Source organism: Papio anubis, chromosome 12 (genome assembly GCF_008728515.1).
Source record: "Papio anubis isolate 15944 chromosome 12, Panubis1.0, whole genome shotgun sequence".
Classification (NCBI taxonomy): Eukaryota; Metazoa; Chordata; class Mammalia; order Primates; family Cercopithecidae; genus Papio; species Papio anubis.
The window spans coordinates 39,858,775-39,872,446 of record NC_044987.1 but is presented as its reverse complement, the minus strand read 5'-3'; the positions used below and the strand labels follow the sequence as shown (position 1 = coordinate 39,872,446).

General features: G+C 40.4%; 1 protein-coding gene across 1 annotated transcript in view; it reads left to right on the top strand.

Annotated features, from left to right (window-relative positions):
* The first annotated feature begins 664 nt into the window (after nt 1-664).
* PIWIL4 (piwi like RNA-mediated gene silencing 4) overlaps nt 665-13,672 on the top strand; it is a 49,489-nt gene continuing 36,481 nt past the window's right edge. The window contains exons 1-4 of the mRNA XM_003910564.5: nt 665-1,039; nt 2,155-2,233; nt 6,063-6,194; nt 8,666-8,880. Coding sequence (XP_003910613.2) covers nt 953-1,039; nt 2,155-2,233; nt 6,063-6,194; nt 8,666-8,880 — 513 coding nt within the window. The 5' untranslated portion in view covers nt 665-952. The remainder of the gene's footprint in view (nt 1,040-2,154; nt 2,234-6,062; nt 6,195-8,665; nt 8,881-13,672) is intronic.

Sequence of the window (13,672 nt, the reverse complement as noted above, 5' to 3'; positions counted from 1 at the left end):
TGCAGAAATGGAAGGCACAGACTAGATCTATTTATACATGGGAATCTGTCATTTGCTGGAGGTGGCTTCACAAACTATTAGAGAAAGTATGTGCTATTTAACAGATGATGTCAAGGAAGAATGGCTCACTACACGGAGATAAAGTTGAACTTCTATCTCACTCACATTGTATACTTACATATGTGTGAGTGTAAATTCCTGAAGGATAGAAGATACTTGCTGTGAACAGTAAACTTATGAAGTTAATAAAAAGAAAATATGACAGAAAGTCCTTGTCCTTGTAAACTTAGGACAGGTGGAATTTTCTTTTAAAAAGATCCCAAAAGCACAAATTTTAAAATGGCTGAATTTGGCAACATCGAAATTTAGGATTTGGGTTAAAGCATTTCATAGTAAAAATTAACAAGTGATAGATTGGAAGTAGATATTTGCATATTTACAAGTTTTTAAAAAAGTTTTCAAAAAAGTTTTCTTCCAAATCACAAAGATGAGACACTCTGTTTTAAAAATGGGAAACGAATGCGACAGGCAATTTGCAGACTGGATAACTCTAAAAATATCACATGTATGAAGAGGTACTTACCCTCATTGGTGAGCAGAAAATACAAACTGAAAAAAAAATTATTGTTTGATGCCACCCAATACACATAAGGTTGGCAAAAATGGAAAAGGGGGATAATGCCAAATTTTGGGGTGGGGTGGAGGTAATGGGAAGAAAAAGGAAGTCCCGCACAGGCCCACGTGCTCGCGCCAATCCCCACGCCCCAGCGTGCTTTCTCCACCCACGCACGAGCCTCGCACGCATTTCCAGCCCCTGCGTAGGTTGGGGATGCTGGACATCCACCGCCTCCAGGCAGTTTCACCGTCACAGCCTCGCCATCTGTAGCCAAAACAAAACATACCCTAACTGAGACATTGCAGCTCTTGTGGCCACTGTGGGCTCATAGAGAACATGAGTGGAAGGGCCCGAGTGAAAGCCAGAGGTATCGCCCGCAGCCCCAGTGCCACAGAAGTGGGGCGCACCCAAGCCTCGCCATTGGTGTGTAGCATGCTTATTGCGCATGGTTTCATTTTCTCCTACCTCTCTCTCTAGCCTGAACAATGCCTTCCTCTACATGTATCTCCTCCTCTCTGTTACGAAGTAGCGTATTATCTTTTCTCTCAAGTTTGAGTCTTTCCAAGGTTTCTTTTAACAGTTTTTTCCTTCTAGGGATCTTGTCTAAGATATTAATGTAGGTATATTAGCCAGTAAAGAGGACTGAAGACTGGGGACAAATATATCATTCTCTTTTTCTTTCTGAGTTTTAATTTCATGATTTCGTTTTAAATTGCCTGGTAAAAAGTGATGTGCTTTCATAACATTACACGGCATATAATCTAATGCAGTTTTTCTGACTAATTAGTATATAAAAATAAATACTGTCACACATGTGGTTTAGATTAAACTACTGTTCTTGAGCAACCACTATAGAGAAAGCTCCTTACTGCATTTAAGCAACTAGATTGACCTGCCAATAAGCAACTTTGGAGTGATGTTATTAATACAACTACATATTCTTAGCATTTGGAGCAAGTATTCAAATGAGTAGTTTGTGGTCCTTATGCCTTTATTCTCATGAACTTTGTTCATTTTTTAGCAAGCCAAGATAGAGTAACTTCTTGAACAAAGAGAAGTAGTTACTATGCAAAGAGAACCTACTAATTGTTCTCTTGGTCTTTTTTGTGAACCTATTTTGGCCCAGTTTATTCAGGCAGAATCATGATCTGAGCTGGTGACCCGGGGCCTCTGTTCATTTTATGTCCATGGGCTATGGAAGCATGAGGTCCATGTGCGTTTGTGCCGCATGCCCTCTGGTGAGCTCCCTGGGCACAAGAATCTCATCTCTGCTTCTTTACACCTCCACCTATATGTATCTGGCGACAGTTGGTACTAAAACCAACGTTTGATGAGTGAGGAAAACTACAGTATGTCTTTATCGTCTTGTCTGGAATAGGCACTCTCTTCTCATCTCTCAAGGGTTTTACCTGTTAACATTTTCTTTGCCTAGTTCATGGTAATCTGAAGACCTGACACTGTTCTTAGGATAATTTTTTGATTTGTGACTTACCATTGTAAATCTGAACAAAACCTTTTTTTTTTTTTTGCCATTTTAGCCTACATCTATTGATCTTAGTAACAATGAAGCATCCTCTAGCAATGGCTTCCTGGGAACAAGCAGGATTTCAACGAACGGTAAGTGCAACTCAATCTGTTCATTTAGTCCCATTCTACCTGAATGGAGCAAGAGGAGCCCTGCCAAGCCTTACAGCAGTAGGTCCACCTCTTGCACATCCCGATTTCCTTTCCTTGAAGGATACCCTTTGTCATGTGCCTTTGGAACTCTAACATAGAAGCACATGCTGAATTTCCTGACACCGTTTGGTAGATGGGACTCCACAGATATTAGGATGCCAGTTTCTGTTTCTTTCTATTCACTGAAGAATTTTGAAAAAATACTTTAAAAATCTTTATGGTGTTATATAGGAATACCATTTGATCCAGCAACCCCACTGCTGGATTTCTACCCAAAGGAAAATAAATCATTATATTCAAAATTTATCTGCACTTGTATGTTTATTGCAGCACTATTCATAATGGCAAAGATATAAAATCAACTTAAGCATTAGATAAAGAAAATGTGGTTTACATATATAAGAGAATACTACTCAGCCATAAAAAGAATGAAAGCATGTCTTGCAGCAACATGGATGGAATTGGAGGCCATTATCTTTTTTTTTTTTTTGAGTTGGAGTTTCGCTCTTGTTGCCCAGGCTGGAGTGCAATGGTGCAATCTCGGCTCGCTGCACCCCCCACCTCCTGGGTTCAAGTGATTCCCCTGCCTCAGCCTCCTGAGTAGCTGGGATTACAGGCATATGCCACCACGCCTGGCTAATTTTGTATTTTTAGTAAAGACGGGGTTTCTCCATGTTGGTCAGGCTGGCCTTGAACTCCCTACCTCAGGCAATCTGCACACTTCGGCTTCCCAAAGTGCTGGGATTACAGGTATGAGCCACTGCCCCTGGGCGGCGGCCATTATCTTAACTGAAATAACTCAGAAACAGAAAGTCAAATACTGCATGTTCTTACTTATCAGTGGAAGCTTAATAATGTGTACACATGGACATAGAGTGTGGAATAATAGACATTGGAGGCTTGGAAGGTTGGGAGGGTGGGAGGGGAGTGAGAAATCACTTAATGGCTGCAATGTACATTATTCAGATGATGGTTACACTAAAAGCCCAGACTTCACACTCTGCAATATATCCATGTAACAAAACTATGCTCTTATGCCTTAAATGTATATGAATTTTTAAAAAGGCAAAAAAAATCTGAATGGTGTATAAATGCCAATGCCGTTGCTTGGAAGGATGGTAGAAACCTGGTATGGATGTAGCCACTGCTCTCTTTCTTCCCCTGTGGTAAACATCACCATTCAATGGTAGCTCTCCTCACTGCAAAGCCAGATTTGGTCTCAGGATACTTGTCAACATGCAACGCAAAGCCACCACAATCACACACTGGGAGTTGGCATGCCCCATGTGTTAGTCTGCTAGGGCTGCCCTGACAAAGTAGTACCAACTAGGTGGCTTAATTAGCAGAAATTTATTTGCTCACAAATCTGGATGCTTAAAGTCTGAGATCAGGTGGGACAGGGCTGGTTTCTTCTGAGGACCCTCTTCTTGGTTTATACATAGCTGACTTCTCCTTGTGTTCACATGATCTTTCCTTTGCATTTCTATGTCCTAATTCCTCTTCTTATGACGTCAGTCATACTGGATTAGGAACCACCATAATGACCTCACTTTAACGTAATCACCTATTTAAAGACCCTGTCTCCAAATATGGTCACATTCTGAGGCACTGGAGCTTAAGGCCCATGACCCTGAATAAAACCAGTTAGCCAGGCCGGGCGTGGTGGCTCAGGCCTGTAATCCCAGCACTTTGAGAGGCCAAGGCCAAGGCGGGCGGATCACCTGAGGTCAGGAGTTCAAGACCAGCCTGGCTAACAAGGTGAAACCCCGTTTCTACTTTTCTACTAAAAATACAAAAAATTTGCTGGGTGTGGTGGCACACACCTGTAATCCCAGCTGCCCAGGAGGTTGAGGGAGGAGAATCACTTGAACCTGGGAGGTGGAGGTTGCAGTGAGCCGAGATCGCACTGTTGCACTCCAGCTTGGGCCACAAGAGCGAAATTCCAATTCCATCTCAAAAAAAAAAAAAGAAAAGAAAAGAAAAGAAAAAAACCAGTTAGCCATCTCTCTTGTTCTGACCACAATGTTTTTTATTTTCCCAAGCGACTGATTTCTAATAAATATGGAAGCTTTAAGCATTAGGTTCTCCCAGGCTCTGAGGGTCTAGTCCCCCCACCCATCTCATATCTGACTCTGCTGTTCCTCGCTGGGAATTTTCCAGTCCTGTGTATGTACCCCTGTGATCCAAACACACAAATGAATGTGCAGCCTGTGAGCACAGCAGCCCTGCTCTGACAGGCCCAGTGCCTTCCATTATTTTCAAACATTATTCCATCCTTGTGAATTTTTTCACATCCGCCACACATTGTTATGAACAGTGAATGATGAAAATCCTTCATCCTTGGAGGGAAAATTGGAGTTTTATTTATTTTAAAATATATATAACATAAAATTTACCATTTTAATTACTTTTAAATGTGCAGTCTTGGGAGATGAACTTCATTTATATTGTCGTGCAATCATCACCACCATCCAACTTTAGATCTTTTTTCACCTTGCAAAACTGAAACTCTGTACTCATTAAATAATAACTCCCATTCCCCGCTCCCTCCAGCTCCTGGTAACTGCCATACTATAGTAGCTCGAATCTTCAGAAACCACCTAACATCTTTTGAAACCAAGAGCAGTGGCTTATATGGACAATTTAGTGAGGGTAATAGAATTAAGGATTAAATACATTTTGTGATTTTTCCTGGGAAACTTAGACTCCACTGAGGCAGGGGCTGGACAGCATTTGAGCCGGTGGTAGTCTCATGTAGGGTGGTTTCACACAGTGACTACGTCAAAGGCAGTGGTCATGTAGAGTTCTAGAAATTCATATTACTTTGCGGTAACATTTTGTATTTTTATAAAATTATTTTCAACATGCCAGAAAGTCAGCATCTCCCATACTAATTTAAACAGAAAATACTCATTTGGAAACAGATTTTAATTTCATATTTTCTAGAAGCTAGGAGTAAGTGATATGCCCTGAGGTGAAACACTGGCTTTTATTCTTCTGGGGAATGACCTAGAATAAAAACTGATGGCAATGTTCCAGGCAATTTCTCTTCTTTTCATTGGGAAATGTCAGAGATTCAGCTTCTTTCTGGGCAGAAGTTGCTGAGGACAGAAGTTAGTCGGGAACCCTTCAGGGAGTTACACAAGAGCTAAGGGCAGGAGAGCTGCCCTCCATAAATAGGTATGGAGAAGGGAATGGGGAGGGAGGGTTTTCTCCTTAGCCAAGAAGAGAAAGTCTACAATATTACAAGAGTAAGAACTAACTCAAGATCTGTTTTTGTTTTTGTGAGACAGGGTCTTGCCCTGTCGCCCAGGCTGGAGTGCGGGCGTGACCATGGCTCACTGCTACCCCCACCTTCTGGAGTTGGGTTAAGTGATCCTCCCACCTCAGCCCAGGCACATGTCACCACGCCCAGCTGATTTTTTGTGTTTTTGGTAGAGACAGGGTTTCAACACGTTGCCCAGGCTGGTCTCTAACTCCTGAGCTGAAGCGATCCACCCGCCATGACCTCCTAAAGTGCCGGGACTACAGGCATGAGTCACCACATCTGGCCGAGATCTGTTATTTTTAACAAAACATTCTGTGTTTTCTTCACAATTTTCCATTTTTAGGCTGAAGACTTCTGTATAGTCACGAATGGTTTCAGCAATATGGGCAAGCTGTATCCAAAACCACAAGTTTGGATTGCAATGCATTTTTGACATAGTAGTTGTAAACAGTAGCACTAGAATGAAATATGAGCTGTTACCACATTCTCTTCATGTTTTAGATAAATATGGGATATCTTCTGATGATGCTGGAAGTACCTCCATGGAAAGAGGTGTGAAAAACAAACAGGACTTTATGGATTTGAGTATCTGTACCAGAGAAAAATTGGCACATGTGAGAGATTGTAAAACAGGTACCCAGTTTTATGTTACTTACTTGTTTAATGTTACCAAATCTTGCTTAAGGAATTCCAAATTCTAGGTCTAAAATAAATAAGTTTGTATGTTTGCTTAACAGATATTTACTGAACATCTTCTATGTCCAAGGCGCTGTTAGACACTTTAGTTTTTCTTTTTTTTTTTTTTTTTTTTTTTTTTTTGAGAGGGAGTCTCGCTCTGTTGCCCAGGCTGGAGTGCTGTGGCCGGATCTCAGCTCACTGCAAGCTCCGCCTCCCGGGTTCCCGCCATTCTCCTGCCTCAGCCTCCCGAGTAGCTGGGACTACAGGCGCCCGCCACCGCGCCCGGCTAGTTTTTTGTATTTTTTAGTAGAGACTGGGGTTTCACCGTGTTAGCCAGGGTGGTCTCGATCTCCTGACCTCGTGATCCGCCCATCTCGGCCTCCCAAAGTGCTGGGATTACAGGCTTGAGCCACCGCGCCCAGCCAGACACTTTAGTTTTTCTAGCCTTAATTTTCTCTTTTATTAATAGAAGTAATATCTTCCCCAAAATGACATCTCACTTTTGGAAAAGATTTTCTTCATATACTGGGGTGGGAGTTAAAAAGATGTTTCTTTTCTTTCCCAACATGGGAAGTAATAACCTTTCTGGACTTCAGCTGTAAAAAGAAAGACAACCTATTTGGGGGATTCTTTACCCAGATTCCAGGCTCAACCATAAAATTGCATGCAAATTGTCAGTATATGTCTTTTCTGGGAAGTAAGTCTGTTGTTTTCATTAGATTCTCAAAAGGCTTTGTGGCCCCCTCACGAAAGTGAAAAATCACTGATGCGGATCAGTGTTTTCCAAACTTTTTAAACCAAAATAAGAAATACATTATTATCCAGCATATACACTGTCTCCACACAATTGAAGCAAAAGTTTCATGAAACAGTGTATCTCTTCCATTCTGTTTTATTCCGGTCTTTTCATTAAACATGCGATTCACCTCACCTGATTTCATAACTGCAGCGCTAATGGGACCCAGCTGCCGTTTGAAAACTATCATGTGTAGACGATCTTGAAAGGTCTTTCCGGCTCTGACAGTCTAGGTTGACGACTCTTTATATGAGCAGCTAAAATATGTTGATTTGCCATTTCCTCAGGATCTGGGAGAACAAAAGAGATCTGTTATTTAGCTAAAATAGCACAGAGGTTTCTTGCTCCTGCCAGATATCTACCCCAGGTCGAAGCTGAGGAAATACTGAAGCACAGCTGATACCTTGTATTCCTCACCACCTTGGGGTCTCTGGGTTGCTTTCCTCCATGAGAAAAGCAAAATAGCACCTATTCTATATCATTCTTTTCTTTTCTTTCTTTTTTGAGAGCATCTCACTCTGTTGCCCAGGCTGGAGTGTAATGGTGCGATCTTGGTTCACTGCAGCCTCTGCCTTTCAGATTCAAGCCATTCTTGTGCCTCCGCCTCCCGAGTAGCTGGAATTACAGGCGTGGGCCACCATGCCCAGTTAATTTTTGTATTTTTTGTAGAGACAGGGTCTTGCCAGGTTGGCCAGGCTGGTTTCAAACTCGTGGCCTCCAGCTATCCACCCGCCTCAGCCTCCCAAAGTGCTGGGATTACAGGTGTGAGCCAGCATGCCCAGCCCCTATATCGTTCTTTTCTGTAAGACCAAAACTGGATGATTCTCTGTAAGGGGAATTGAGAAGAACCTTCTTCGTGCCCCCTGGATTCTGCTCTGGGGGGAACTTACACCATCCTGAGCTAACTGACTATGTTGTGGCCATCTCTGGTTTTGTCCTATAGACTTTTAAGATGTGAATGAAAATGTCTGTAGGGGGCTGGAAGTCCCAGAAGCACACATGGCCTCCATGTGTCTGCAGAAAACAGAAGCCCAGAAGCCCTGTCTGTTTTCACGTCGGAAAAATGACAGTTCCCTCCTCTCTCCCCAGCCTTCCCCTTAATCTCTGAGGGTCTTCTCTGAGATGATTTGGTCTAAGCACTGATATAACTTTTTCAGAATTTTCAGAAATATGATTAACTTTTGATTATCTGGATTTCCCAGAGGTTGGGGGTTGTATATTCATAGTAAGAACCAGACTGTTTCTTTATAATATGAGAGCAGTATGATTTCAGAGCAGCATCTGAAAAAATTACTTGAGCTGATTTGAATTGCAGAAAATGAGAGCGGGAAGGCAAGCTCTGAAAGGCGTCCTGGAATGGCTGAGTTCAGATGCTTCTCGTCTCACAAGGACAGGAATGTCAGTGTCAGCTCTTATGTTCTTACGAAGCCTGCTTCATGCATGATCCCATTTTAGCTCCCAAAGGTGTTATTAGGCTGCAAGTTTTAGGGTTTATCCTGTGTCACTGTGCAAAAATCCTTGCTTTACAGCAACTACTATGCATATGCAAATACATTTTTAAATGAAGTGATTAATATTAACATGATGTGATTTCCTGATTTAAAAATTATTTTTTGTTTGTCGTCTTCAGGTTCCAGTGGAATACCTGTGAAACTGGTTACAAACCTCTTTAACTTAGATTTTCCTCAAGACTGGCAGCTATACCAGTACCATGTGACATATGTTCCAGATTTAGCATCTAGAAGGCTGAGAATTGCTTTACTTTATAGTCATAGTGAACTTTCCAACAAAGCAAAAGCATTCGATGGTGCCATCCTTTTTCTGTCACAAAAGCTAGAAGAAAAGGTATAGTATGATTAGTTTTTTCACTGTATATGTGGATGTGTGTTTATTATATGTGTATATATACACACACACACATATATATATACACATATGCAAGGAGATTCCAAAAGGTTTGTGGAAAAATAGAATTAAAAGGTAAAAATTTTAAAAACTACCTTTATTTCTTACCAAGAGTTTTACTAAGGTCAAGACACTTTTGTAAGCAATGGTATCAGCCATTTAGTCCATCCCTAAATAACTAAGCGTCCTGGGAATTTAACCATGTCAGTGCAGTGTATTTTTTACCTTATTAACTGAAGAAAAATGGGTGCCCTTTACAGATTTTTTAAGATTATAAAACAAAAAGTCAGAAGGAGCCAAATCAGCAGTAAAGTGGATGCCCAGTGATTTCCCATTGAAACTTTTGCAAACTTGCCCTTGTTTGTTGAGAAGAATGAGCAGAAGCATTGTTGTCGTACTCTCCAGGGAAGCTTTCCTGGTCATTTTTCTGCTCAGGCTTTGGCAAAATTTCTCAAAACACTTTCATAATAAGTGGATGTTACCATTCTCTGGCCCTCCAGAAAGTCAACAAGCAGAATGTCTTGAGCATCTCAAGAAACTATTGCCATGACCTTTGCTCTTGATGAGCTGGCTTTGGCTTTGACTGGACCACTTCCACCTCTCAATAGCGATTGCTCTGATTGTGCTTTGTCTTCAGGATCGTACTGGTAAAGCCAGGTTTCATCTCCTCTTACAATTTTTTGAAGACATTCTTCAGGATCTTGATACCATTTATATAAAATTTTTATTGACAGCTCTGCTTTTATCTGCAACTGATCTGAATGCAATGAATTTGGCAACCATAGAATGGAAAGTTTGCTCAACTTTAATTTTTTAGTCAGAATTGTATAAGCTAAACAAATTGAGATGTCTGTGGTGTGGGCTATTGTTTCTGCTGTTAATCTTTGGTCTTCTCAGTTACAGCATGAACAAGATGAATTTTTTCTCCTTGCAAATTTGTGTAGGTGGTCTGCAGCAGGCTTCATTTTCAACATTGTCTCATCCCTTCTTAAGATGAGTTATCCATTTGTAAACTGCTGATTTCTTTGTGGCATTGTTCCCATAAACTTTTCATTACACATCAATGATTTTGCCATTTTTCTACCCAAGTATCACCAAAAATTTGATATCTGTTCTTCCTTCAATCTTAGCAGAATTCATATTGGTCTGATAGGGGCTCTTTTCAAATTGATCTTATTTTTAGTGCCTCACACTGGATCCTGTTAGTATGAGTTTATTTTGGTGCAGAAATTTAGTACAAGTTAGTATGAGTTTATTTTGCTGCAAAATTTTTGAAATCTATACATAGTTTTTTCATAATACATATTTCCATGAACTTTTTGAAGTCCCCTTATATATACTTATATATTTAAGAGATTAGTTGATTTTCATGACAATTGCAATGAGTGATTCACTCCTTTCCTCTTTCCTGTTCCCCTGCCTGAGAGCTTAAAAAAAGACTTCCTAATTAAGACTTCACTAGTAATTGATTTCTTAATTACGAAGCTGGTCTGGTATTTAAAAAATAAGAGCTGTAAGTGTCCTTGAAATAGGCATCTTAAAAAAAAATTCCCAAAGTAGGCAAGACTAAGAAACACCATTTGGCCTATGGCTTCAGAACTTTAAATTATTTCTACCTTTTTTTGCTCCTGCACCCTTGTGCCTGTATGTCCAAATAACTTTACATCAATTTTTGATTCTAGAATTGCCATTTATTTAACGACTTGCTCTATCATATGAAATATGAGTTATGTCAATTTTTAAAGTGTTTTTTAATGCAACCATTGGAAATAGCTATTGTGTATTTCATATTCCTTTATCCATTTTTTTATACATTTAACATCTCCAGTGCTAAAATATAGTATGTATATTTTCATCATATGTTTTGTTCTAAAACAATGTTACAATTACTACAAGGAAAAAAGAACCAATTTCTCTATGAAAAATTAAAACAGAGCATTGGATTAACATTTTATGCTTCTATCCCTTAGAAATCTTACTCCCTTAGTTCAACTGTTTGCAGAGTTCAGTACCAATAGTTTAGATTTAAATTTTTAGGCTCTACGTAAATCTCTTTGAATTTTCTCAAGAAATGTGTTTCTAAGCACTCTTGGGCCTTTTGCCTTTTATGAGACCCTGAGATTTATAGGAGCTGCTTGAATGATTGTTGCAGTGGATATGGAACGTTAAAATTATACCATATGGTTAAATTTAATGGCTTAGAAAATCTAGATCTGTAAATTAAGAAACATTTTTATTCACCATAATTTTTTATCGATCCTTCAGTTCTTTGTCCTATGACCAGATGTTGATAGCATGCTAATATGGCTTCTCATACTTAAATGATATATTTCAAGTCTGTTGTTATCATTAAAAATGATCTTGTTCTTGTAGATACATTTCTAGCACTAGTTTAGAAATTTAGATATGTTGAAATTATTAAATACTACTCTTGAAGTGTTCAGCTTACTTCCATTGTACCTAAACAGAATAGAGAACTTATACTCTACAAATGCTAAGCATATGTTACTACTACTCATTTCTCATTCAAAATGAGCATGTAGTATGTGTCAAACACCTTTCTGTTGCTGGGGACGGAGCCTAATAAGGAGGCAAGTGAGAAAATAGACCGTAAAAACATGGTGTGATAAATCAGGCCTGTTTATTTCATTTCCTGGGTATAGGGGATACTAGGTTTAAACAGAATAGTGTTGTCTTATTCCTTATAAACATATGACCTGTCACCCAGTTACAGTGCAAAAGAAAGTGTCCTACTGGAGATACTGCTGCTTTCACCTTTTTATTCTGATCTTGGTATTGACTGAGGCTTAATTCTGCATCCCCATCTATCCCCTACACATGTCCTAGGATGCTTATTTAAGTTGAAATATCTCGGCCACTAGTTGACTCATTGCACTCCTAGGAGTTCCAGAAGTCCTGTTCAGCTACCTCCTAACCTTTCCCTGTCCAGGCCCCATTTGTACATCTGCAGCCAGACTGGTATTGCTATTCGTGTTCACATCTATTTGCCACTCTCATATACTTATAAAGAGCCTACTCTGAACCTGGCAGGGTGTTGAGACCATGGAGCAAACAAAGATAAATAAAACAGAGTACTTGTTCTCCAAAATTTCAATTTAGAATCAAAATTCTTTACAAATAAATACTATGTAAGGTAGAATGAAATAAGTGTCATAATAATTAGTATTTTTATTATGCTAACATTTATTGAGCACTTACTAGGTGTTAAGTACTGTCCTTCTTTGTTCTCCAGATTATCCCCAACATCTCTCTCGAGCAGATCTTTGTGTCCCACAAGTAGCTGCTACCACCACTGCTGCTACCAATTACACCTACCAGATTACTCTGCCAGGCTCTTTTTATTTTTTTATTTTTTTATTTTTTGAGGTGGAGTTTTGCTCTTGTCACCCAGACTGGAGTGCAGTGGCATGATCTTGGCTCACTACAACCACCGCCTCCCTGGGTTCAAGCAATTCTCCTGTCTCAGCCTCCTAAGTAGCTGGGATTATAGGCACCTGCCACCACGCCCGGCTAATTTTTGTATTTTTAGTAGAGACAGGGTTGCTCCACGTTGACCAGGCTGGTGTCAAACTCCTGACCTCAGGTGATCCACCCGCCTCAGCCTCCCAAAGTGCTGAGATTACAGGTGTGAGCCACCACGCCCGGCCTGCCAGGCTCTTTATAGCATGATCTCATTTCACCCTTGGGGCCTAGTAAGGCTAAATATCTTACCCAAGATTATCATAGAGAGCTTGATGAAAGATAAGCTTATTTCTAGCAGGACACTTCAATGAGAGTGATGATTCCTTGTTTAGGATTTTGATCAGTGAGGTGGACAATGGGAGATATGAGATTCCTAGGCAGAAGAGGCAATGATAGGAAGTGAGGGCCATACTTTAGAAACTCTTGCTCATTCAGGTTTAGCCAGGAAGGTGTGGAGGTTGTGATTTCAAAGCTAGAGAGAACTTTAAATGTCCTGCCAAGGAACAGAGACTCTTCCATGGATCATGAAGACTTTGAGAGAGTGTTTCTATGGCAGCTGTGTTAAATTACAGTTAATCTGATCACATCCTATTGAATGGTTTACAGAAGGAGGTGGGAAGATTAATAAAGTGCCACTGAAATAGTGTGGGCAGGGTGTCAAAAGGGCCTGAACAGAGATACAAAGTGCTGCTATTTGAATTCCCGAGTGCCTGTGCAATGGATGGAAATAAAATCAATGCATTATCTCATTTAATTGTCACAACCCTGTGACTTTAATTAGACTCAGTACCACTTTAGAGATGGGGAAAGCTGTTCCACATCACACCAGCTGTAAGAGGCAGAGGACCAGAGTCTATGCAATTCCATATCATGTGCTCTTAAGCACTGTAGTAAATAATGGTATTGGAACAGCTGAGATAGATCAGAGACATTCCTGGTGTACAGTAAGACTTGCCAACTGATTAGATCGTGAATTGAGGAGAAGTGAAAGTTTACTCTGAGGTTAGCAGCCTGGGGACTGGAGGGTCAGAAGTCCAATAAGAGATGTAGGAAGTGAAGGAGGAGTGGGTGTTTGGTGGGAGAGGTACAAGGGGGGCTGAAGAGTTTGATCTTAGGTGGTTGTTGAAAATGTAGTTCCTGAGACCATCTGCTGCCACCTCCCCTCAACCACTCATCCCGACATCCTTTGTTGTCTTAATACTTTGTCCTAAAGCCCCTGCAGCAGTTTGAGAGCTGGGCATCCCTTCTG